Source organism: Chiloscyllium plagiosum, chromosome 6 (genome assembly GCF_004010195.1).
Source record: "Chiloscyllium plagiosum isolate BGI_BamShark_2017 chromosome 6, ASM401019v2, whole genome shotgun sequence".
NCBI classification, from domain to species: Eukaryota; Metazoa; Chordata; class Chondrichthyes; order Orectolobiformes; family Hemiscylliidae; genus Chiloscyllium; species Chiloscyllium plagiosum.
The window spans coordinates 28,139,028-28,165,401 of record NC_057715.1 but is presented as its reverse complement, the minus strand read 5'-3'; the positions used below and the strand labels follow the sequence as shown (position 1 = coordinate 28,165,401).

Sequence of the window (26,374 nt, the reverse complement as noted above, 5' to 3'; positions counted from 1 at the left end):
AGTCCATCACCGGCACCTCCATATCTCAGCAATATGATCTTCCTTCTACAGTCTTTCCTGCTTTATGGCTGCTGGTGGGATGTTACTCGCATCCTCCATCAAGAAGACTTTCTCCATATTATTTTTTAATCCACTAGAGGGCTCGCAAACTCCACGGTGAAGAGAAAACTTTTTCGAGGAAGATGGAATTGGGAGATATTAAAGATCCATCCACTGTTTGTAATTTAACATAAACGAATGGATAAATAAAGAGGAAAGCTTGTTTTTCTCTTTCGCAAGTCTCGGGTTTAGGTTCAGTTTGACAGCGGTGGTATTGACAGTAAAGCAAACCACAGCAGGAAGGGGCAATTTGTTTTTGCGTGTGCAAGTAACAACGAGAAAGTGCTGGAGAAAGTTGGCGCATCCGGCCGCTTCTGTGAAGAGAGAAGGGGGAAACAGCGATCGTTTGCAGTCCGATATGACTTCTTTAAATCTGGCAAGTTAGTGACCTGCACACGGTCAAAGCTGGATGGAAGTTGTGATAGTGCATCGCTAAGCTTCTAGCGAACGCTATATGCAAGAGGAGCGTCGCTTCGAAAGCTAGTGTGCTTCCAATTAAACCTGTTGGACTATAGCCTGGTGTTGTGTGATTTTTAACTGCGCACCCCAGTCCAACACCGGCATCTCCAAATCACATATGCAAGAGGATCGGGTGACAATTTTTCCTTCTGAAATCTGGGCGAAGCTGCGCTCGATCCAGCCGCAATGATATGTACGCAGTGCCGACTTGCAACGTCCTCTGAAGCAGGGTATGTACGCTCGCGTGTTTAAAAAAATCAGGATGTTGAAATAATAAACATCGTGATCAACTTTACCGAACTGTTTGGAGGATTGTTCACCACCATACGCTTTTGCAAACCTCATGTGTGCATAATATGTGTGTGTGTGTGTGTGTTTTGTAAAACGTCTGCTATCGATGTCTGCTACCTAGTATCTCAGACTGGGTAGGGGGGAGTGGGGCGGGGTAGGGAAGGCAGTGACCAGAGTTATGCTGGAGTACAGTGAACATGACACATGCAGCGCAGCCCCTGTGACCGGGGCGGGGCGTTGCTGTCGGTCCAAGGAGTTGCTTTGAAAAGCGGCAAAGGAGAAACAACAGAAAGCCGGAGAAGTTTCCCAACGTGACTTCCTAGTTTGATGCAGCGCCTACATTTCTGTATTTTTTTTTGTCGGGGAGGGTGGTGGAGGAGGAAGAGTCAACCCTCTTCTTGCAACTTGTTGATTTGCTGAGATCCAACGTCACACACCCAGCCCGACTCAACAAAAAAAAACCCTCTTCCTCCCGCATCTTTACATAAAGCAGCAGTGCACCGGCAGCAGACAGTGTGTGTGGAGTAGGTAGGGAGGGAGGAGGGAGGGGACTATAGGAGCCAACCTCGCTCTCTTCAGTCTCTGCCTCTCCGCTTGGAAATGGCTCTAGCGGACAGCCTGTGCGAACTCGCGGACGGAGAGTCTCCTTTCCCGGCCGTGGTGGAGCTGAACGTGGGCGGGCAGGTCTATGTGACCCGCCACCGCACTTTGGTGGCGGTGCCGGACTCCCTGCTCTGGGACATGTTTAGCCGCAGCTCCCCGCAGGAGTTGCCCAAGGACAGCAAGGGTCGCTTCTTCCTGGACCGGGACGGCTTCTTGTTCCGCTACGTCCTGGATTACATGCGGGACCTGAGGCTGGTGCTGCCCGACTACTTCCCGGAGAGGAGCCGGCTGCTGCGGGAGGCGGAGTACTTCCAGCTCCGGGAGCTGGTCCGCCTGCTCAGCCAGCAGCTGGAGCAGCCCACGCCGCCCAGCGAGGACAGCTGGCCGGACGGAGGGAGCAAGGGTCCGCCCTGCAGCGCCAAGCCCCGCCTGGCCGCCTCCTCCAGCTCGGTCACGGTGCCCGCCAGCCCGGCCAGCTCGTCCTCGGACAGCTGCCCCCCGGCCCGGAGGTCCGGCTACATCACCGTGGGTTACCGGGGGTCGTACACCATCGGCCGGGACTGCCAGGCGGACGCCAAGTTCCGGAGGGTGGCCAGGATTACCGTGTGCGGCAAGACCTCCTTGGCCAAAGAGGTCTTCGGCGAGACCCTGAACGAGAGCAGGGACCCCGACCGTCCCCCCGAGAGGTACACGTCCCGTTACTACCTCAAGTTCAACTTCCTGGAGCAGGCGTTTGACTTGTTGGCGGAGGCTGGTTTCCACATGCTGGCGTGCAGCTCCACCGGAACCTGTGCCTATGCCAGCGACCAGGGAGAGGACAAGATCTGGACCAGTTACACCGAGTACGTCTTCTGCAGGGGGTGAATCCACCGGGACCGCGAAAAAAGATCGACCCCCTTCCCTCACAAATGAACCTCTCTCTTCAGTGCCATGGTGCCTGTCCTGCCAAAGGAACTGGGGGGAGAATTATGTGACTAGCCACCACGTCGGAACAGACCTTTACCTTAACCTTTCCCTTTTGTGTGAGTACTGTAGGACAGTGTAGTGAGGCCATCAGCGGTGTGGTTAAGACTTTCAGCAGGTATTGCCAACCGACGATCCTGACACATCCCAACAGTGTGACAGCTGGGGGGGAAAAAAGCGTTGCTGCTGGAAGCTGTGATTGAAATAGCGTCCTTTTAGCGACTGCGATTAGAAGCAACCCATTACCACAGAGCGATAACATTTAGGTAATTTTATTCCACTGGTATGGAGGTGCACAGCAAGAATAAATGTTCCGTACTCAGCAGTCTCCCTTGTTTAATTTATTACAGGGTGGGTTCTGTAGTCACTAACTTCTCCACCAAGTCTCTCGGGATGGTCGCTTTTCGGGTATAGTTATTCAGGGGAGAGAGGCAGTCTCCGGAGATGCCCATGATCAGCGTGGTAAATACTATAGGCATCTGTTTGCATAGTATTCTGTTTGCACCCCAACTCTAGTACAAAAAACTGATGACATAAAGTTTTAAAAAAGAGAATCTTTCGATTGTAAATTGTAAGCACATTGTTTATAAACACGCAAAAGGTAATCTTGCCATGTTGTGTTTAGCGTGGACTAGTTTATAGTGCCTGAACTAGCTGCAACCTCTCAAATGTTGTCTGCCATTTTGGAAATAACATTAGCAAAGATTAAACCTTAAACACTATAAGCAGAGATTCTCAACGTTGGTAATTTTTTTTTAGATAGTCCTGTTTCTTTTTCCTTTAAACACATTTTCCTTTTTTTTGCTGCAAATTATTGTAGAACTGAAGTTATTTTGTGTCGAAGTGCAAAAAGTTTCCATCCATAGAGCAGGAAGTTTCCCTTCCTCACTTAATGCTTTCTGTAGATGAAAGATATCACAAGACAGCTGAAAAGCTTGCATTACAAATTATATTATTCTATCAGCTATAGGTTCTACTGAATACAGCTAAGTAAATCATCCCCATCCTCTTTAGTATTTAGAATTGTAACTAAAGTCCAATAATGCACATGTTTGATGTTTGGAACTTACTTTTTTAACTTGTAAAATAAACAGCAAAATATTCTGTAGTGTATCAAACTAAAGACCAGAGAAAAATATACTGCCCAGGCCTTGAAATGTTAACAAAGGACTGGTAATAAGTGGAACAAGAAGTTTCATACAATAAATGGATGACAGTAGATGGTTAGGGACCAGAAGAGGTCAAGAGGCATGTAAATTGGAAGGATTTCAGAAATTAGCAAGAGAATTCTGAATTCTTGTAGAAATTACAGTTACTTAGAAATCAGCAACATTTGCAATAAACATTGGTTTTGGATCAGTCACAGGATTATCTTTGATGGTCAGCTTTTTTTGCCAATGTTCTTCTGTCCATTGGCTACTGATGTATTGACACTTTACAGGGCTCTGATTCAATAGCTTTAGCCAAGTGACCATTGCTCATCAGCAAAGCTTGGTGGTGACTGTTAACAGCTAAGTGTTGTGTGTGGAGAGGGCCAAGGTGCATTTCTCAGTAGAGTTAGAGTGACCAACTCAGAAGCAACCATGGATTAAGTTTAAGACTTTACTTGTTGTAACTCATCTAATCAGTGGATAATCTCAAAATCTGCAATCATAATCAATAATCCTTATCATTAAATTTGATATCACTTCTAGCAAATCCATTTACCCAATATTTTATGATTAACAGCTGAAATGTCCACACCAGCTTTCCAAATCATGAAAACCTGTGAGATTTACATCTGTTTTTGTGGTAAATCTCTGTAGTAGTGCTAATTTATTTTTTCCACTTAATATTTGTAAACATATTACTCAATGACAAGAAGGAATACCATGAACTCGGAGGCTGGCTTCAATCTTGCAGTCAAATACATTTAGCTTCCATTCAAGAATAATGTACTGAAATGTACCTAATTATGAATTTTTGAAGTATGATTTTCCAAATGGATCATTATTAACTACTAATTAGTAACATTTTAAAATATAAAAATCTATTTTCACACCAAGGATGGAAATCCAATGTCTTATTAAAACAGATTCTGTTGGAGTGCTACAATATAAATTCATTTGCCAGCTTCATTTCTGACATTGTTCCTTATCTTAGTTGAGTTGCGTTGAAGGCATCAAATGGAGGTCCACAAAGAGGGAAGGATGAATAAGTATTCTCAGGCATCACCCAAATAACTGCTGACACAATGGCATTGATAGAGTTATACAATCTAGGTCATTTGCTTTTCACAGGTTATTGTGCAAGGATTACAGGCCAAAGAGGAAGGGTGAAATGGAAATGAACACATTAATAAAGTTTCACAATTTGCACACAATCTGCAATCATTATAGGCAAATAATGTAACAGTGGTAAATTCAATGTAAATTACAAGCTGCATACAGTTAAGAACAGGTTTAAAATTGAAAGGTATAAAAATATACTTTGGCAATTGTATCTTCAAAGTAATCTGAAATTGTTGAATTTGTAGCATCTTAACAGACGTATTTTCCACTGTCATTGTTGATCAGTAACTTGTGAATAATAGAATGGGAATCCAGTGGTACTATACCTTTGAAACAGCCGTTGTAAATGTCTTGTCTCATTCCCACAGATACTGTGGAAGTGGAGAGAAAGATCATTTCATTTACAAAGCAGACGGAGTGTCAGGCTAGGTGAATTGTGGGATCAGCTGTTAAATGCTTATTTGCAGACATATTTGTTTTTGTTTAATAATATGTTTAACAATGTGAGAAAATATAAATCAATTTCAAGTATCCTGTCATGCGGATAGGAACGACATTCGTTAATCAAAGGTTGTGCTAAAGCAGGAACATTTTGATTTTATTCTGGGCTGTGACTGTCAGCCAGGAGGAACCATGTGGGTTGGCAGAAATTTCAATGTAATGGAGAACTTTGTCTTAATCTGAGACAATCCAGTGCTATGCTCACAAGAGAAACTGATAATTGTTGGTCAAACAACAGTTCACATTTATTTTGATGATGTGACAAAGGCTGAACTTTGAATTGGTGTTTGCAGGAACAGAAACACTGAAAGAAAGCCATACTGTTTGAGAAACTACAAAGCACAATGTATCTGCTAGATCATTACAATTTAATAATTAAACTGTTACGTAAATTAAACACCTCTGATGTCTCTTCTGTTTCAGTTCAATTTTACTTAATGACAGGAGCAAATTACTTAATGATATCTCAGCCATGTGGCAAAGTACTACAGGCGTTTGCTGTGGGAACTCTGTAGTTCCTTATATAGCTGAATAGTTGGTTGGCAGAAATATTTTCAAGCTTTCCCAGTGAAATGAATCCTTTCATTGTGTGCCAAATACCTCACAATGCCTAAACTGAGTTCCTAACAAGTCTAATGTTTGCTGGCTGAAAGAAACGCTTTACAATCTGCAAAGATGGAATTTGTATTTTGTTCAGAAAAATTAAAACGAAGTCAAGAAACACAGGAGTGTCCTTTTGTCACAAAACATGGAAATTTATATTGTCTTGAACTGTTTCCTAAGATTAATGTACTATTAATAAGCTGAACAAGTGCATACCCTTAAAGATGGCAATCAAGTAGTTTCGTTAACTGATCGAATTGGAAAGGGAAGATAAACACAGCATAGCACTTCAAAGATCAGGATCAGGGAACGTAAAATGAATGAGAATAAAAACAGGTGTAATTTTTGTTTATGAAATGATTAATTGTTGGAATAATCAAGCAAAGTAAATACAGGGAATCCTGGTTCACTCCATCAGCGTTTCAGACTTTTCACTCTTGATCAGAGCAGGAAAACTAAAGTGCCGCTTCTTCCCCTTATCAATGATCACGACCATACTTCTTTGCGATAAAGAATTAGGGCCAGGTTACATTAGTACAGGCAGGAAGTGTACTGCAGTAATTGCTCGTTCGGTCTTCCAAATGCGTAAAACGGCACGCTAAACGAAAGCCACTTTCCCACAAGAGTACTTAGAGTGGGTTATGTTCCTGGCCTGAAATTTTCATTTGAGCAAACCTAGTCATTTCCTTGAACCTAAGTGAACGTCAGCCTCTCTTAGTGACTCATGCTGACCAAGTTGTTACTATTTCTCAATAGTTTACGGTGCTGTATTAACCTACTCGCCGCTTTCTGTCTCGATGCCCAGAATCTCTGCTTTGCTGTTTAACGCCTCCGGCTCCACCTCTGAGCCCTCTTCCTCCTTTCCCCGCTGCCCCACCTTGCTCCAAGCCGCTCGCTGTCCCCTTCCTCAACTCGCTGCTTGCAACTTCCTTCTGCAGCTTCCTTTTTCTTGCTGCTCCTTTTGAATCTTCGGTGTGAGAGAGTGAGTAGAAGGGAGCAGGCGTGGCAAATCGAGAGAGAAGTGTAGACCAGAAAGGGTGGTTGTGGGTCAGCGAGCGGAGGCGCGACCTAAGTGCTGCAGAGACAAGATCGGTAGCCGTAATAGAGTGACTGTGGCGGCAGTGCTACTGAAGAATGTTTTGATTAGAGCATTCTTGTACATTGACCAAAAAGCGCATCACTGTAACCATACTTCAAGATTCCTTGCGCTTTTCAAAGTTGCTGCACCTTTTGAAATGTTTGATTACCCCCCCCCCCCCCCATTTGTTTTAAAACGCAGTGAGATAACGCAGAAATGTTAAACTAGTTAACTTGCATTTCCTTAACGCTTCAAAGCTATTTTGGCAAAAAATGCTATTAAAGCAGAAACGTAAAACTAGTTAACTTGCATTGCATAAACCCTCCAAAGCTATTTTGGTGGATATTTTTAAGTTTCAGTTCTGTAACAGGAAATATTGCATAATTTTGTTGAAGTTGGTCAATGCTAAGGAAGCACTAAATGTGAAAAGTCAATTCTTCTATTAGCAAGTCAGACTCGTCCAAAACCACCTATATCCCAAAAGATTAACCAAGAATATTATGAATGAAATTACATCATTTCATAATTTAGTAAAAAGTAGATTTTAATACCTTTTGAAGATTGTATTGTTTGTCTTTTCCAAGTGACATCTATTTGCAATCAGTCTCAAGGAATTTTGAGAGTAGGGATGCTAGATTAAAATGAGACTACTGTGATCCCATGATAGAGTTGTGCTCATACTTTTCATGCAAGTGCATTCCCAGAATGATCTCAATCTCTTTGTGCACCTTCTTTGCAGCTTTGCAGATTGTAATCTTTGTTCTGTTCCTACACACTTTCTTATATGATTTGCCTGTGCTGCATGCAAAACAAAACTTTTCACTGTACTTGGGTACATGTGACAGTAATAAATCAAATCAAATCAAATCAAAACCAAAATCAAAGAAAAAAACCTTTTGGTTCAATTGGTTCAATTCATTCTGTGTGCTTCAAAATGGAAGTCCAGAACAACCAGTATATTCAATTCCAAGTATTACTATTTTACTTTTCCATTTTTTTCCCCACTGGGTTTCTATTTGATTCCTAAAGAATGCCACATTCATCCAACTGTGGTGAGCAAAAGAGAAAAGAAAATGTTGACCTTTCCAATTTGGAAGATTAAATGTTATAACTGGGGAATTAAGGTGTTAGCAGATGATCAATGGGATAGATACTGTTTTTGGTATGAAATAACTACAAAGCCAGCAAAGATTACCAAACAGAGCAGGCAATTATACCTCAGTGTACCATTCTGAGGTTTCCTAGTAGATGTTATTGTAGTGGTTCCTTTTTCAATCACATCATCTTTTTTGTAGACCTGCTAACAGGCCCTTACTATAGTGCACCCTGATCTCACCTGAGCTGTTGTACCACCAAAACATGAAGCAGGAATGTAAAAGACTTGCTCTCTTGTACAATTATTGGGAATTTACATCATAGTTTGAAGTACCCGGCCATGGTGCTAAAAAAAATGACTTGAGTCCCAAATGTGCTCTTTGTCTTCTGGTTCTCCTTGTGCTTCAATTGGCAAAAGTGGGCAAGAGTTTGGCAGAAGTGGAGAAATGTGAGGCATGCACTTAGGCAGGAAGAATACAGGAGCTGAATATTATTTAAAGGGAGAAAGACAGCAGCAAGTTACAGAACAGAGGGATTTGGGACTCCGTGCCCATTAATCACAAAAAGTTTGCATCTGAGTTCAGCAGGTAATAGGGAAGGCAAATGGAATGTGGCCTTTATTTGGGAACATAAGGCCATTCAGCCCCTCAAGTCTGTTCCACCATTGAATGAGATCATGGCTGATCAGTGGCCTAATTCCCTATACCTGCATTTGGCCCATATTCCTTAATGCCGCTGCTCAACAAAAAAATTACCAGATTTAAAACTGACAACCTATCCAGAATCTACTGCATTGAATGAGATCATGGCTGATCAGTGGCCTAATTCCCTATACCTGCATTTGGCCCATATTCCTTAATGCCGCTGCTCAACAAAAAAATTAACCAGATTTAAAACTGACAACCTATCCAGAATCTACTGCCATTTGTGGAAGAGAGTTTCAAAAATCTACCATCCTTTGTGTATAGAAGTGCTTCCTACATCTATCCTGAAAAGTCTGGCCTAATTCTCAGACTAAACTCCCTACTTCTAGAATACCCAACCAGTATAAATAGTTAATCTTTATCTCCCCTATCTTTTCCTGTCAATATCTTTAAGACATCAATCAGATCTTCTCTTAATCTTTGAAATTCTAGAAATATTAGGCCTAATTTGTATACCTTCAAAGGGAATGGAGTATAAAAATGGGGAGGCTTTGCTAAAACTATACAAAACTCTAATCAGACCATGGATTGAATATTGTGAACACTTTTGGACCCTTTATCAAAGGAAAAATACACAGGCATTGGAGGCAGTTCAGAGAATGTTGACTTGGTTGACGCTGGGTGTGGAGGGGAGAGAGGCTGAGTAGACTTGTATTCATTGGAATGTAGAAAAAAAGAGAGGCAATCTAATTGAAACAAGGTTCTTAGTTAACTTGACAGGCCAGATGTGGAAGGGTTATGCTCTTGTGGGATAGGCTAAGGTCAGAGGGCATAATCTCAGAGTGAGCTGCTGCACATGTGAGACAGAGATGAGAAGGAATTTAACCTGTCAGAGAGTATGCACTCTATAGAATTCTCTACTGCAGAAAGCTATAGAGGTTGGTACTTTAAGTATGTTCAAGGGGAGATAGACAGATTTTTAATCATTCAGGGATTCAAGGGTAATGGGGAAAAGGCAGGATAGTGAAGTTAAGGATTATTAGATCAGGCATGATCTCATTGAATGGTGGAGTAGACTCGTTGGATTGAAAGGCTGACTTAGCCATGGAGTCAAAGAGATTTACAGCATGGAAACATACCCTTCGGTACAACTTGTCCATGCCAAACAGATATCCTAAATTAATTTAGTTCAATTTTCCAGCATTTGGCCCACGTACCTCCAAACTCCTCCTATTCATGTACCCATCCAAATGCCTTTCCAGTGTTATAATTGTACCAGCTACCACCATTTCCTCTGGCAGTTCATTCTACCCTCTGCATGGAAAAGTTGCCCTCGAGGTCCCTTTTAAATCTTTTCCCTCTCACCTTAAACTTATGCCCTGTAGCTTTGGACTCCCCTACCCTGGCAAAAAGGCCTTGACTATTTACTTATCCATGCCCTCATGATTTTATAAACTTCTATACGGTCACCTCTCGGCTTCAGGAGCTTCAGAGAAAATAGGCACTTCAGAGAAAATAGCCACAGCTTATTGAACAGCTCCCTTTAGCTTAAGGCCTCCAACCCTGGCAACATCTTTGTAAATCTTTTTTGAACTCTTTAAAGTCTAACATTTTTCTATAGCTGGGAGACCAGAATTGAACAAAGTATTCCAAAAGTTGCCTAACCAATGTACTGTACAATAGCAACATGACCTCCCAACTCCTGTACTCATTGTACTGACCAATAAATGTAAGTGTATCAAATGCCTTCTTCACTACCCTGTCTACCTGCGACTCCATTTTCAAGGAACTATGACCTGCACTCCTACTTCTATTCCTTTGTCTCATGGTCTTAGAGTTTTTTTTTTCCTCTATTTTTTGGTTGGAGGAAAGTATAGGGGGGATGTCAGAGGCGGGTTCTTTACACAGAGAGTTGAGAGAGCATGGAATGCATTGCCAGCAGCAGTTGTGGAAACGAGGTCATTGGGGACATTTAAGAGACTGCTGGACATGCATATGGTGGTCTTAGAGTCTTATGGTGTCAGCCTCACAGATTAACATCTGTAGTCAATCAACAATTGCTTCAATTACTTTGATAGGTTATAAGTGGCACATCATAAGAGGATCTGCATTATAAGGGTAATGGCTGTTCTGAATGGAAACAGTTAACTGTTCAAGAACAAGTATGTGACAAGAAGGAAATCATTTGAAATTTCTCCAACCCATTGTGGCATGCCAACAAGTATTTCATTCTTAGGACAATAGTTTGTATTTTGTTTTGAAATTTGGTCAGTGAAGTGATTCAATTGTATGGGGCTCATAATAGTTACATAGTTATTTAGTTTTAATCAATAGGGAGTGAGAAAAGGGAGAGTAATCAAAACATTTTCTTCATATCCTAAATAAATTTCCAAAAGTAATCAATGTTTTCCTTATTATATTACACAAATTTGACTAATTCATATCTGCTTCATATCACCATCTGCAAGCAAGTGTTTTAGAGATTCTATCCTGTAAAATTTATTCTTTCCATTTCAAAAGAGATTGTGCAGGATGGTAATAAAAATGCATTTATTCCTGAGTTACATCTTTATTTGTATTGTGTGATATTACATATAGTAAATGGGAGAGATTTCAAATGGGATCTAAAAACTCAAAATTAAACAGTTACGAGGATCTGTTGGCCATACAGATATTTATATGGAACACAGTCAGTCGCCTGAGTCGGGAATTGAACCCGGGTCTCTGGCGCTGTGAGGCAGCAGTGCTAACCACTGTGCCACCGTGCCGCCCACAGTTATGAGGATCTGTTGGCCATACAGATATTTATATGGAAATTTAAACTGGAAGCTTGGAAGACATTGTTGCAAAGAATGAAACATGATTTTTTTTTGTGAAAAATTCAAAATTATTTTGAAAGAAAATAGAACCCTGTGATTTCTTAATGGTTACACAAAGCCATACCTTTTTTTAAAGAGGCCAGATTTTGACACTTTTGGGAGACATGATGGTACAAGGTATCTTGAAAAAAATGACCATCCAGTAACCCCTTGTGGTTTGATCTAAGTAACAGTTACACAGATATGAAAGAGCAGTTGGGATGCAAACCTTCAGAAAAACTTCAATAAGCAAAATCTCTCTCTCTCTCTCTCTCCTTCAAAGACTTTGCAAAAAAAAAGATTCCTGATGAAGGGTTCCAGCCTGAAACATTGTTTTTTCTGCTCTTCAGATGCTGCCTGACCTGCTGTGCTTATCCAGCAACACACTCTCAAAAAAAATGTTAACTCAATCCAAAATCCATGATTCCACTGACTAGAAAGGCTACACGTCTCTAGCTTCCACCATAAACATATTAAAATAGCCATCCCCTATGGACAAGCCCTACTCATACACAGAATCTGTTCAGATGAAGAGGAACATGATGGACACCTGAAGGTGCTCAAGGATGCCCTATTAATGCACAACTCATCGATCACCAGTTCCGATGTGCCACAGCGAGAAACTATAATGACATCCTTAGGAGACAGACACAGGTTGCAACCGATAGGGTACCCTTCATTGTCCAGTACTTCCCAGCAGCTGAAAAACTATACCATGTTCTTCACAGCCTGCAACACATTATTGATGAGAATGAGTACCTCGCCAAGACCTTCCCGATCTCTCCACTTCTTGCTTTTAAATAGCTGCCAAATCTTAAACGGGGCAAAAGTGAGGACTGCAGATACTGAAGATTAGAGTCGAGAGTATGGTGCTGGAAAAGCACAGCAGGTTGGGCAGCATCCAAGGAGCAGGAGAATCGGCATTTCAGGCAAAAGCCCTTCATCAGGAATCAGGATACCACCATTATACGTGGGGACACCACCTACTGTGTATGTGGCAAGTACTCATGTGACTCGGTCAATGTTGTCTATCTCATCACTGTAGGCAAGGATGCCCCAAGGCATGGTACATTGGTGAGACCAAACAGAAGCTACAACAACAGATGAATGAACACTGCACAACAATCACCAGACAGAGGTGTTCCCTCCCAGTTGGGGAACACTTCAGCAGTCAGAGACATTTGGCCTCATTTCTTTGGTGACCATCCTCCAAGGCAGACTTTGGGATAGGCAACAATGCAAAGTGGCTGAGCAGAGGCCGATAGCCAAGTTCGGTACCCATGAGGATGGCCTCAACCAGAATCGTGGGTTCATGTCACACTACAGGTGACCTCACTACGTTATACACTATACACTCTCTCTCGCACACACTCTTACATACTTGCACACTCATGCAGACAATATCTCATACACACTGTCTCTCACACACACACGTACACCCCCATCACTCTCACTCACACACGTACCCTCTCACAGGCTTATACCCCATCACACTCACACTCACACTTTACCAAGCATGCATACATGCAAACACACACTCTCTCACACACACACCCTCACATGCACACACGCACTCTCGCGCTCTCATGCACACGCACACACATATAAGTCTATGGGGTGAATTTATATTTGCAGAATTATATTTGCAGATACATTCTATTTTGCTCAAAAAATACACAATCTGCAGGCAGTCAATACAGGCAGTCAATCCATGTAATACTTTATAAATTCCACTTTGGGAATAGAACCAGTCTGACTCAAGATTGGGATACAGACAGACTCTAACTTCACAACTTTAACGCATTGTCTCAGCTGAGATGTCAATTTTTTTTTTATATAAAACATTAAGTTCTCTCGAGAATGTGACTTAAAAGAAGTTCTGGGATTTATGTATTAATGAACTGAAACCTGCAACCCATTCTAAAAGATGAAAGACTTACGAACAAATCTGGGTTTGTTCAATATATCATTTCAGTTGCATGATACTATAATCTTTTACTGTAAATTCTGTGTCTTATGGTCCTGCTCCACATCTAGCTAATGAAGGAGCAGCGCTCCAAAAGCTAGTGCTTCCAAATAAACCTGTTGGACTATAACCTGGTGTTGTGTGATTTGTAACTTAGAAAGATCTGGACAATACTTGGGCCGCTAAGTGCCAAGTTTGTCATTTAGTGGTATTAATATTCATGAATCCTCCACTATTAACATCCTGGGACTACCATTGATCAGAAACTGAACTGGACCAGCCTGTAGTCTACTGTAGCTAAAAGGGTAGGTCAGTGGCTCAGATTTCTATGAAAGGTAATTGACATCCTGACTCTTCAAATTTTTAATACCTCCCAGAAAGTGTCAGTCAGGAGCGTGATAGATTACTCTCCACTTGCTTGGATGGTTTCAATTGAATAACTATGCAAAAAAACTGGAACTTCAACCATCCCACAGAGACAAATCCCAGAATCTATCTTTTTTTTTGGTTTCTTCTGCTACATTTATATCACATGGGATCTTAATGCCCACACGACACAAGGAGATAGATCTTAAACTGCTGTTTAAAAATAACTGTATTAACTTGCTTAACTTATTTTATAGACAAGGTTTCCCATGGGACACTGGTTAGCAAGGTTAGATCTCATGGAATACAGAGAGAACTAGCCATTGGGATACAGAACTGGCTCAAAGCTCGAAGACAGAAGGTGGTGGTGGAGGGTTGTTTTTCAGACTGGAGGCCTGTGACCAGTGGAGTGCCACAAGGATCAGTGCTGGGTCCTCTGCTTTTCATCATTTATATAAATGATTTGGATGTGAACATAAGACGTATCATTAGTAAGTTTTCAGATGACACCAAAATTGGAGGTGTAGTGGACAGCGAAAATGGTTACCTCAGATTACAATGGGATCTTGATCAGATGGGCCAATGTGCTGAGGAGTCGCAGATGGAGTTAAGATAATTTGGATAAATGCAAGGTGCTCTTAGCAGGACTTACACACTTAATGGTAAGGTCCTAGGGAATGTCATTGAACAAAGAGACCTTGGAGTGCAGGTTTAGAGTTCCTTGAAAGTGGAGTGACAGGTAGATAGGATAGTGAAGAAGGTGGTTGGTATGCTTTCCTTTATCGGTCAGAGTATTGAGTACAGAAGTTGGGAGATCATGTTGTGCTGTACAGGACTTTGGTTAGGCTATTGTTGGAATATTGTGTGCAATTCTGGTCTCCTTCCTGTCGGAAGGATATTGTGAAACTTGAAAGGGTTCAGAAAAGATTTACAAGGATGTTGCCAGGTTTGGAGCTACAGGGAGAGGATGAATAGGCTGGGGATGTTTTCCCAGGAGCATCAGAGGCTGAGGGGTGACTTCATAGAGTTTTATAAAATCATGAGGGGCATGGATAGGATAAATAGACAAAGTCTTTTCCCTGGGGTGAGGGAGTCCAGAACTAGAGGGCAGAGGTTTAGGATGAGAGGGAAAAGATATAAAAGAGACCTAAGGGGCAACTTTTTTCACGCAGACGATGGTACGTGTATGGAATGAACTGCCAGAGGAAGTGGTGGAGGTTAGTACAATTGCAACATTTAAAAGGCATCTGGATGGGTATATGATTAGGAAGGTTTTGGAGGGATATGGGCCAGGTACTGGCAGGTGGGACTAGATTGGGTTGGGATATCTGGTGGGCATGGACCAAAGGGTCTGTTTCTGTTCTGTACATCTCTATGAATCTATGATTCTATTTGAATACTTATCAGTTTGTACAATCAAATACAAAATGAATAAGACCACTGCTTCCAGAAACTTCAAGCAATTATCTGGAAATAAAGGAAATTAATCACTTTCTGGATTGGGACACTCCATATATTGTAGGATGATTCCAGCCAAGTCAATACAAAGCATTAGTCAGCAAGATATCTTCCTCCTCCAGTTCCAAATAGTGTTTGAAACCCATAATGGCTTGACTTTATGCAAATAACTCTACAGTTACGTACTGCAAAGCACAATGGTTTCTACCTTGTCAACTGAGTATCTCAACTCAAAGCCGCAGTCACACTACTGAATATAGTGCTTTGTTTAAAATGCCTTTAACTATACAGCTTTCACTTCTGTTTGACCGTCTGTTTGTAATGTGTGAAAAATAGGCAGTTCCAGACTTACCTAAATACCTGCCTGTGGGCTCAAAGTCTTTCAAATTCAAAAACTGCTGTGGTTTGCTTGTGAAGTGAACTAATTCACAGCTTTCATCTTCTACAGTTTCATCAACAATTCTTTCTTACCTTAAAAATGCATATTGTTTTATTATAATGGAGATATTTGATACTTCACAAAGAGAAAATTATTTTTTTCAGAACCAGTGGGGGCGTTTAACAGTAATGATAACGTTAGTATGCTATTAACAAAAAAACATTGTTATACTTCATTCAGCAAGGTGTAATTTTGTCAAGGTTTTTTTAAAAATAGTGAAACAATGTTAAGAATGGAAGTTCCCATCAATTTATACATTTTGTACTGATTGCAGCCTGGAGGGAAACCTTATTCGCACACCATCTGTAGAAGGATAAAACCATTGACAGCAACTTCTGGCTTTCCACACTATCCTGCACATGTGAAATTGCTGAAGTTTCTGTCAGTTTCAGTTGAGTAATGATAGTGAATGTTAACAGTTTCGCTGTCATAACCAACCAAGCAACCTGGTTGATATTTTACAATTATTTGGAAATGTGATGAGTGAATGAATCAGGAGCTCAGCAACTATTGTAACAGCTTGTGATTTGCTGACTAGATTTCACAGATTTAAAATCTGAATTTTGGCTAGGTTACAGGTTAATAAAACAAAGCTTTGGAATGAAGAAATATTTATAACAGCCTTGTCTTTGAACATTGAGGCTGTCATTAATCCAGTCGATCCATGTATGTTACAACATTATTGATTTGTGGAAAGTTTTCCAGTTACTGTAAAATAAAAATGAATCAAGCATATCTTTTATTTGCTTTAATTCTGATATTGCAGACATGAGTTACATTGCTGATACAAATTGCTGCTTTCTCAATGTCTCTCAACTTTGACAATACAAATTAAATTGCTGGAAAATGGGTGGATTGGCAGTGAGTTTTGAAAAATGCACAAGACATCTAAAACTTTGATTTTCCTGTGCTAAAACTAAATTAAAGTTAAAGATATGACTTGCCTGTTGTGCAACGTAGGTCACAATTCTCTTTTGCTTTCAAAAGTTTATGAAAGTGGAAATGGCAACTACTCAACAAGCTCAGAAAGAAATAAAAACTGTCTTTGCTACTCTATTCTTTTCAATATCTTTTCAAGGTGAATTTATGATTTGATAGTTTGCTGTCTGAGATGTCTAGAAATCGACCAGACCAAGCTTTATTTTTTAACAAATTTTTCCAAACCAGCAAGTTCAAATGTGTTTCCAAGAATTCATTTCATTCTGTACAACCCACTCTTTCAAAGTCCCTGCAAATTTCTCCAGCTCTGCAGACCTTTGAAAATTCTATGTTCCTCCAACTCTGGCCTCTTCTCCCATTCCTTTGCTACAAATTGGTGGCTGTGGATGAAGTTATCTAGACCTTAATCTGTGGAATTCCCTCCACAAACCTCATTGTATCTCTTCCTTGAAAATGCTATCTCTTTGATCATGCCCTTGGTCATCCTTTCCCCTTTACTTTCCACCTCTCAAACTCAAATACTACTTCCTTCATTCCTCTTTTACCATGATTTAATGGTTGTTGTGATAATTGGGAAATCTAGAACCAGGGGTCACAGTTTTAAAGTACAAAGTAGGTTGTTTAGGACTGAGGTGAAGGAAACTGTCTTCACTCAATGGATAGTGAACCTGTAAACCTCTCTGCCACAGAAAAGTTTCTCTGTGGAGGCCAAGTCACTGATTATATTCTCAAACAAGATTAATAAATATTTAGATATAAAGGCATCAATGATTATGGGGAGAAAGAAGGAACATGGCATTGAGATAGTTGATCAACCATGATCATATTGAATGGCAGAACAAACTTGAAGGAAGTGGAACCATAGGTAGACAGAGTAGTGAAGAAGGTGTTTGGTATGCTTGCCTTTGTTCATCAGTGCATTGAGTATAGGAGTTGGAAGGTCATGTCATTTGCTGTACAGGACATTGGTTAGGACATTGGACACCTTTGGAATACTGCATTCAGTTCTGGGCTCCCTGCTATGGGAAGGATGTTGTGAAACTTTCAAGAGTTCAGAAAATATTTACAAGGCTGTCGCCAGAGTTGGACGGATTGAGCTACAGGGAGAAGTTGAATAGGCTAGGGCTGTTTTCCTTGGCATGGTGGAGGCGGAGGTGTGACTTTATAGAAGTTTATAAAATCATGAGGGACATGGATAGGGTGAACTTTCAAGATCTTTCGCCAGGGTAGGGGAGTCCAAAACTAGAGGGCATGTGTATAAGATGAGAGGGGAAAGATTTAAAAGGGACCTAATGAGCAGCTTTTTCACACAGAGGGTAGTCCGTGTATGTAATGAGTTGCCAGAGGAAGTGATGGAGGCTGGTGCAATTACAACATTTGAAAGGCATCCAGATGCGTATATGAATAGGAAGGGATTAGAGGGATATGGGCCAAGTGCTTGCAAATGGGACTAGATTAGGTTGGGATATCTGGTCGACATGGACAAGTTGGACCAAAGGTTCTGTTTCTGTGCTGTACATCTGTATGGCTGTATGGCTCTATAACTATATCAATCACCTTCTTGAAACCAGTCAATATTTTCTCAACCCTTTTCTGTGCTGACCCGACAACAAGCCACCTACTGGGAGGTCCTTCACTGGAGCAAGTCCCATCCACAGGAACTGTTGGCAAACCTGAGTGACTGACAGCCCAGACAGTCCCTGCAGGTCCATGAAGGTGAATCTGATGGATCTCTGAATGAGCCAATTTTGGGGAAGTTGGGCAGGATTCTTTTTACAGCACAGGAAAGATGGTGACTTTTTAAAATACATTGAGGCAGAAAAGAGAGTGTCACTATCTTCTTGGGGTAGTGGTCATGGTAAGCAATGGACACGCTCAACCCAAAGTAGTACCCCTTTCTTTCCTGGCTTTTAAAATTTCCGTTTAAGAAAGCAAAAATCCCACTCGTCTTTTTTTGTAAATCATGCCAAGTGCTTTATGACTTGGCTGGCAAAATATTAGAGTCAACTGTTTTTTGTAAACTCAATTGACCCTTCAGTATTTATTTATGTATGGTGGGCAGGTTACCAATTTTCTTGTCCAACTACCTTTTTGCATTATAGGGGTGAGCATGGGGATAGATGGGAATGTGGGTCAAGAGTGTGGTGCTGGAAAAGCCCAGCAGGTCAGGCAGCATCTGAGGAGCAGGAAAATTGATGTTTTGGGCATCAGGAAGGGCTTAAGAAGGGCTTATGCCCAAAACATTGATTGTCCTGCTCCTCGGATGCTGCCTGACCTGCTGTGCTTTTCCAAGGTTCTCGATTCTGATCTCCAGCATCTGCAGTCCTCACTTTCTCCTGGATCATATTAGCGCCAATGGCATAAGGTTTGATGGATCACATTCCAGCAGCATGGATTCAGGACCTGCCTCCTTACCTCACCCTTGCTAAAGAGTGCAGGTTGCTGTTTGCACTTTCCTTTGGTCAGAAAACTCATGAACAAGTACTTCAGCTTTTAATATCGAAGTCCGAATCTTTATTGTTCTTTTCATCACATTTTTTAAAAATGAAAGAGTAACAGTGCAGTCTGTGAGCATTGTCCATATTAATTCGTAGTTTGTGGGCTTCATTATTTGGTCCAGCATTTATACCCTATCCCTAACTGCCCATGCCAAAGTCTGGTTCATCTTCATCAACTGCTGCAGTCCATTCAGTTTAGAAAGACTCACAATGCTGTTAGATAAGGAGTTTACAGGCTTTTGACCCAGTGACAATGAGGGAACACTGACATATTTCCCAGTCAGGATGGTGAGTGGCTTGGAGGGGAACTTGCAGATGGTGGTGCTCTCATGTATCTGCTGCATATATCGTAGTAGAGGAAAGTGGTCACAGTTCTTGGAAGGTGCTGTTTTAAACAAGTCCACACCAACCTTCCAAAGAGTACCCCATCCAAACCATTCCCCATTAACCTACATTTACCCCTGACCGATGCACCTAACCCACACATCCCTGAACACTATGGGCAATTTAGCATGGTCAGTTCACCTAACCTGCACATGTTTTTGGATTGTGGGAGGAAACACACACAGATACTGGGAGAACGTGCAAACTCCACAAAGACATTCGCCCTAGGCTGTAATCGAACCTGGGTCCCTGGTGCTGTGAGGCAGCAGTGAGAACCACTGAGCCACCGTGCTGCCCTCACTATTGCTGGAATTGTGGTATAGCCTTTGTAGGATCCTGTGCTTTCAGCTTTTGCTTGATGGAGTGAGTTGAATTGGCTGAAGATTGGTATCTGTGATGCTGGGGACCTCTCTCTGCCAACTGGACACATGTTTTCAGTGGCATTTTCCATTAATTTGAGTAGTGATCAAATTTAAACATTTATTTATCTTGCTGGTTCTCTGTGACTGCTATGATGGATGTAAGTGAATAACAGATCTTTAACTCTCTCATGCATTATAACGATGATTGCACTGTAAACATACTTCATTGACTTGTAAAGAACACTGCACATCTTGTTACTATGAAATACCAACTTTACATACATTTTTTTCACTACGTGAATCTCATATCATTCTGTCTGTGCATACTTAAAAATTTAAATGGTTTTATGAGATATAATTCTTTCGCTGTCTCTTGGATACATTTTTTGTTCTTTTCTAGATAGCCAATGTTATTATTGTCACCTTTTCTTAATGGGGAGAAACTTCAAATTCTTTCACTGTGGAAGGATCCGTGTGTCCTCAGGTATGACTTACAGAAAGCTAGTCAGTACAGCAGGTAATATGGAAGGCCAATGAAATTTCAGCATTGATTCCACAAGGAATAGAATATAACAGGAGGGATGTGTTGCTGAAATTGTACAATACATTAGTGAGACCGCACCTGGAGTATTGCATTTAATTTTGGTCCCCTTACCTGAGAAGGGAATTAACTTCTTCATAAGCAGTTCAGAAGATGTTCACTAGATTGATTCCAGAAATGAGGAGTTTGAGATGGGCGGGCACTAAATTGTTCGGATAATTGATTATTTAGTTAGTAGATTCAATGTCTCTCCTCTGGGGTGCGGAGTTTTCTGAAGTTTCCTGTTTCCTCTCTCGCCTGCCTTGCTCCCTCTCTCTGTCTCAGGGTTTGTTTCTGGGCAGAGACACACACTTGTGTGTAAAGGGCCTGCAGTATTGCTGTAGCTCTGCCCCATCCCCCATTAGTTCAAAGGGATTGACACAGTGAGCACTTGCTAAGTGCGCTCCCTGTGCAAGAGACTAGGCAGCAACACGCCATGCGTGAGCCCTGCCCACCCCCAACCCCACCCCCTCCCACCACTCCTGTCAGCATCCCCCCCACAACCCCTCTCCGGGGTAGCTGGACTGGACAACAGTAAGACTGCTGCTGCCTTTGGGGGGTGAATCTCAAAATAGTGCACGCACGTGCATACATATACACACACACACACAGACACACACGCATGCAGGTGCACACATAGCTTTTTACTGCAACTTTTTTGACAGGTTCCATTTTTGCCTTGTACAGGACAATGTGGGAGAGATTATCTGGGGAAGGGAAGGATTAGGGTTCACCCCTGTGTAGAACTCCAGGGAAAGTGTAGGGAGAGAGAGAGAGAGGGCGGGTGGTCAGTCATTTGGAGACAGTGCCTGGGCTTTCATCGATAACCAGAATTGTTCTTGGCAGCATTTCAGTAAGCATTGTAAACAAAAGACGCATTCAGTGTTGGAAACACCTCTTTGATTTAATGTTTCTACCGGGACCTTGGGATCTAATTCGGATAATCGATATTTGGATAATCGAGGTTCCGCTGTATATGATGCTAAAGGAGGTTGACAAAGTAGATGGAGAGAGGATATTTCCTCAATCGAGCATGAGAAATCATAGTTTTGGGTAGCAGATTTAGAGATAAGGAGAAATTACTTCTCTCAAAGGATCATGAATCTATGGAAATTACTACCCCAAACTGGGGTGGATGCTGGGAAATTGAGTAAATTTAGGGAGGAGATAGGCAGTATTTTTATTAGTAACGGATTGAAGGATTATGGAGAGCAGGCAGGAAAATGGAATTGAAGCCAAGATGAGATCAGCCATGATTATATTATATGGCAGAGCAGGCTCAAGGGGCTGAATTGCCTACTCCTGCTCCTAGTTCCTATGTTCTCTACCCAGTGTATAATCCATGGTCTCCCACCAGGGCAAACGTTTCCATTTTTTCTCATCTCATCTCACCACGTACAGTACCCACCAATTTGTCCTTGTATTTGAAATCCTAACTTTATCATTTGAAGATGCGAAACCCAACTGATAAAGACAAATGGGCATTTATTGCTCATCACTAGTTGTCAGTTTGATACCGAGAACAGTTATGAGTTAGCCATATTGACACTGATCTAGAATCAAATATAGGCTGAAGCAGTCAATATCATCAGAACCTTCACAGGTGTTGTCAGACCTGTTGAGCTTTTCCTACAATTTGTATCATCAGAATTCCTTCTCTGAAGAAACCAATGAATGTTTTGAGGACAAATTAGTGGCGCAGGCCAAATTTATTGATGCCAGTATTTTGTTTTCCCAATATATTACTAGGCTGTATTCACTGGGGCATAGAGTAGAAAAGCAAGAAGGATATGTTGAATTTATGTCAGCCATTAGTTTGTTTTCAGTTGGAGTATTGCGTTAGGTTCTGGTTGCTGAATGTTTGGAAGGATTGCAGAAGATGTCTTTGAGCATTGTGCCAGAGATGAGAACCTTCAATTATGAAGATAGATTGAAGAAGTTGAGACTATTCTCCTTGTAAAAGAAGAGGCTGAGAGGAAATCAAATTGAAGCTTTCAAAATCATACCGTAAATAGCGAGAAAATGCTCCCTTAAGAATGAGAGGGCACAGATTTAAAATGACTTGTAAAAGAAGAACAAATATGTGGAAAAACGTATACATGCAGCAAGTGGTTAGAGTTTGGAATGGACTGCAGTGCGGTAGAGGCAGGTTCAATTGAAGTATTCAAAAGGGAATTAGATGGTTATCTGTAAAAGAGCAATGTACAGGGTTATGGGAAGAAGACAGGAGAATGATAATATGTATGGCGTTCATTTAAGAAACCGGTGAAGACATGATGGGCCAAATGGCCTTTGTTGTATAAGACATTTGGCCCGAAAATGTGCACTCTGAAGTCTCGTGTAGCCCTGCCCACTGAGATATAAATGACCATTTCTGGCAGGAGCCAGTCAGTTCAGTTCTAGTTGTCTGTTGTAGTTATTCTCTTCTGTTAGTCTTGTCGCTATTGTTAACAACCATGTACTTAAGATTTGTTTGACAGTTCTTTTAGAAGCTCTGTAACTAGGACTTGACCAGGTTCATGTAGAAAGGATGTTTCTTCTTGTAGGTGAGTCTAGAAGTAGAGATTATATTTTTAAAATGAGGGGTTTTCCTTTAAGACAGAGATGAGCACATTTTTCTTCTCTCAGAGGGTTGAGAGCCTTTGAAATTCCATTCCACAAAAGGCAGTGGATGCAGAATCTTTAAGTATTTTTAAGGCAGATAGATTTCTGATTACCAGGCATTTGAAAGGTTGTTGGGGGCTATACCAGAATGTAGAGTTGAGGTTAAAATCAGATCTGCCACAGTCTTAGTGACTGGCAGCTCAGGCTCTAAGGACTGAGTGACTTACATTCGTTCCTTATTCGTATTAATAAGTCCGTGGATTGTTGGCAGTATATCTAATCAAAATAAATCCCAGCAGAACCAGGTACCTGCTGTGGGCATTTAGCCACTATACAACAGCCCAATTCTGTATGTTTGATACTACCATACTGTGTCTACGCTAGACATTTCATCGTATTAAAGGCTGTATGGAAATACGTATTTTTCATATGTTTGCTATTATTGAGTGGCCCTCCTCATTCTTCTTTCCATGATCTTTATCCTATTTTCTGCTTATGTCTTTTTGCAGAGTGACCTAAGAAGATGGGAGAATATGAGTAAGAGTAAAGGAAATTTGCCAATAAAGAGAATTTTTAAAAGGAGAGGGAAAAAAAACCTTTCCTGTTCTTTGGTGGTTCTTCTTCGAAACACAAACAGAAAGGATAAGGAAAAAAAAATAATTAAGCAAAACACATGAACATTAAACAAAAAAAATGAATGCCAAATGTAAACATAAGTCTTAAGATCAGTCCTTTGAAAGATTAAATTCATAGAACTTATTCACAAGCATGGAAAATCAATTATACAAACCCATCATGCTACCTTGTTTAAACTGTTTTACCATCATTCACTAACACTCCTCTGGAATAAATTATTTCAATCACAGTAAGATTATGTTTTTCTTCAATGCCTAAAAATACCATCTATTATTAATCTGGATAATCTTTCCCAACATGAATGTTTTGGAAGCACATTTCATGATGGAAGGAATATTCTCACACATTAAAACATGTAAGGGAAGCTGTTCGGGTGAGGAGCCACTTTAAATTTAAATTTAAATTTTCAAAAGTTTAAAATTACATGCTATTGTGCATTTATTCAAGGCAGAGGACCAAATATATGCAAGGAAGTACAAAACCAAACAAAGCAATTGCTAAGAGACAGGACAACTGCTGAGGCATTTGATTACGGTAGGCAGTCATTTTACACTGGATGTCACATGGGTCAGGCAAGAAAAGGAAGTGTATATCCATTTCCCTGGATAAGTGCAGCTCCAACAGCACTCAGAAAGCTAGATTTGATCCAAGCCAGAGAAGTCTGGTTTATTGGAGCCCTTTCCATCGCTTTAAACATTCACTCCCCTCACCATCAATGCACAGTGACAGCAATGTGTCCAGTCTACAAGATGCTCTGCAGCATTTCATCAAGGCTCCTTCTAAAACACCTATCAAACCAGTCACCTATACCATCTTGAATGACAAGGGAGCAGATGCATTGGAACTTCACCAAACTACAAGTTTCCCTCTAGCACGCACACAATCCTGATTTGGAACTAGATTTCCATACCTTCTCAATAGCTAGGACGAAATCCTGGAACTCCCTCCCTATCCACTGAAGTGGTTCAAGAAGACAGCCCATCACCACCATGATCGCAAGGGCAATTGGAGGTGTGCAATAAAAGCAGGTACAGCCAGCAATTCCCAAGTCTCATGAACAAATAAATTGTAAAACAATTTTTCCATTAAAATGCACTTGGAAGGCAAAGGTTATAACACTAATTGAACTTGCTTAGCTCAGCATAGGTAATGATTGATCTTATACCTTCCTAGTAGGCACACTCAATGCCACAACACATTATATTTGCTCAGTGAACAATTTATAGAATCCTTCCAGTGTGGAAGCAGGCCATTGAGCCCATGAAGTCCATACTGACCCTCCAAAGAACATCCCACTTAAACTCACTCCCTACCCTAACCACCTGCATTTCCCATAGCTAATCCACCTAGCCTCCACATCCCTGGACACTATGGATAGTAAAACATGACCATTCCATCTAAGTTGCACATCATTGGACTATGGGAGGAAACCAGAAAACCTGAAGTAAACCCAAGCAGACACAGAGAGAATGTGCAAACTCCACACAGACTGTCATCTGAGGCTGGAATTGAACCTGGGTCCTTGGTCCTGTGAGGTCATGATGCTAACCACTGAGCCACCATACCAGGGAATGGGGTTATTCCAAAGTCTTAAAACCATGAACATAGGAACTTAATCAAAAATTTGTCCTGAATTCAAGATTCCTTAGCTCTCTTGAAGAAGCAAGCAAGAGTATGTTTACTTTACCACTTCTCAGTTTCTAGAATGTACATTGGCTGGTTCATTCAAATTTCACATTTTCCTTTCTCAATTTCTCATAAGCTACACGATTCCTTTCCATCCCCCAGAAACCACTGTACTGTGGTTTCTGCAGGCCACTTTGATCTCCGCCTAAACCCCCTTCATTCTTTCATTTAGTGTAAAGCAGCGTATTAACCACAGTGCAAAATAGTTCAAGAAAGTAGATAATTGTAATCATTTTTAGTCTAAACGTCAGTACTATCTCAATGAGTTAGCTACAATTTCTTGAAAAAAAAACACTGTATAAAGCAATAAAAAAATAAGTTTGTGATCAGACAAAATTCAATTGAGTTTACGTACAATGAACCCTTATAATGTGATGTTTGGGCACCATCCAAAATTCAAGTTATAACAAAGGATGTATTATAATCCAGAACTGCTTTCTTGTATATATCTGGCCTCTCCTCTTGGCAAGTCCATCGAGTCATGACTTATCATTGTCTGTTGTGTATTTTGTCTAATATTGTTTCTCAAATCATCATCTGCATCGTCTCTGCTATTTTGGATTGCTTAATTTAGATGCTGTTTTGAAAGAGAAAACAATGCAGCATTTTACTTATGCCCTTTAGTGCAGGTAGAATTGTTCCAAGAAGTTTGCGAACAGTTTCACAGAACTTCATCAGCATAATGCTACGTAAATTGCTCTTTTAATAGAAAATGATTTGACTTTTCCTGATAAATGTGCGTTGGGAACAAATTCTGAAGCATCAGAATTTACATTCTGACCTCGCACCTAATAACGTCCCGACATTCTGAACGACATTGTCTCATTTCCTGCCCAGATCTTTGCTAACAGAATCAGATTGTCCCTGGAATATAAGAAGGACAGCCTGTCACCCTGATGAAAACCAGTTGGTCCTAAGGTCTGAGGCGAACAATACCTATCTGGGTGTTTATCTAACAATGACAATGCCCCAACTCCAATGAAAACTGATCC

The 26,374-nt window shown here is 41.0% G+C and overlaps 1 protein-coding gene across 1 annotated transcript; it reads left to right on the top strand.

Moving 5' to 3' along the window:
• Positions 1–1,061: 1,061 nt before the first annotated feature.
• kctd12.1 (potassium channel tetramerisation domain containing 12.1) lies at positions 1,062–5,583 on the top strand. Its single transcript, XM_043691405.1, has one exon. The coding sequence runs from the start codon at positions 1,450–1,452 to the stop codon at positions 2,314–2,316; it is 867 nt and encodes a 288-aa protein (XP_043547340.1). The 5' UTR covers positions 1,062–1,449; the 3' UTR covers positions 2,317–5,583.
• Positions 5,584–26,374: the final 20,791 nt, after the last annotated feature.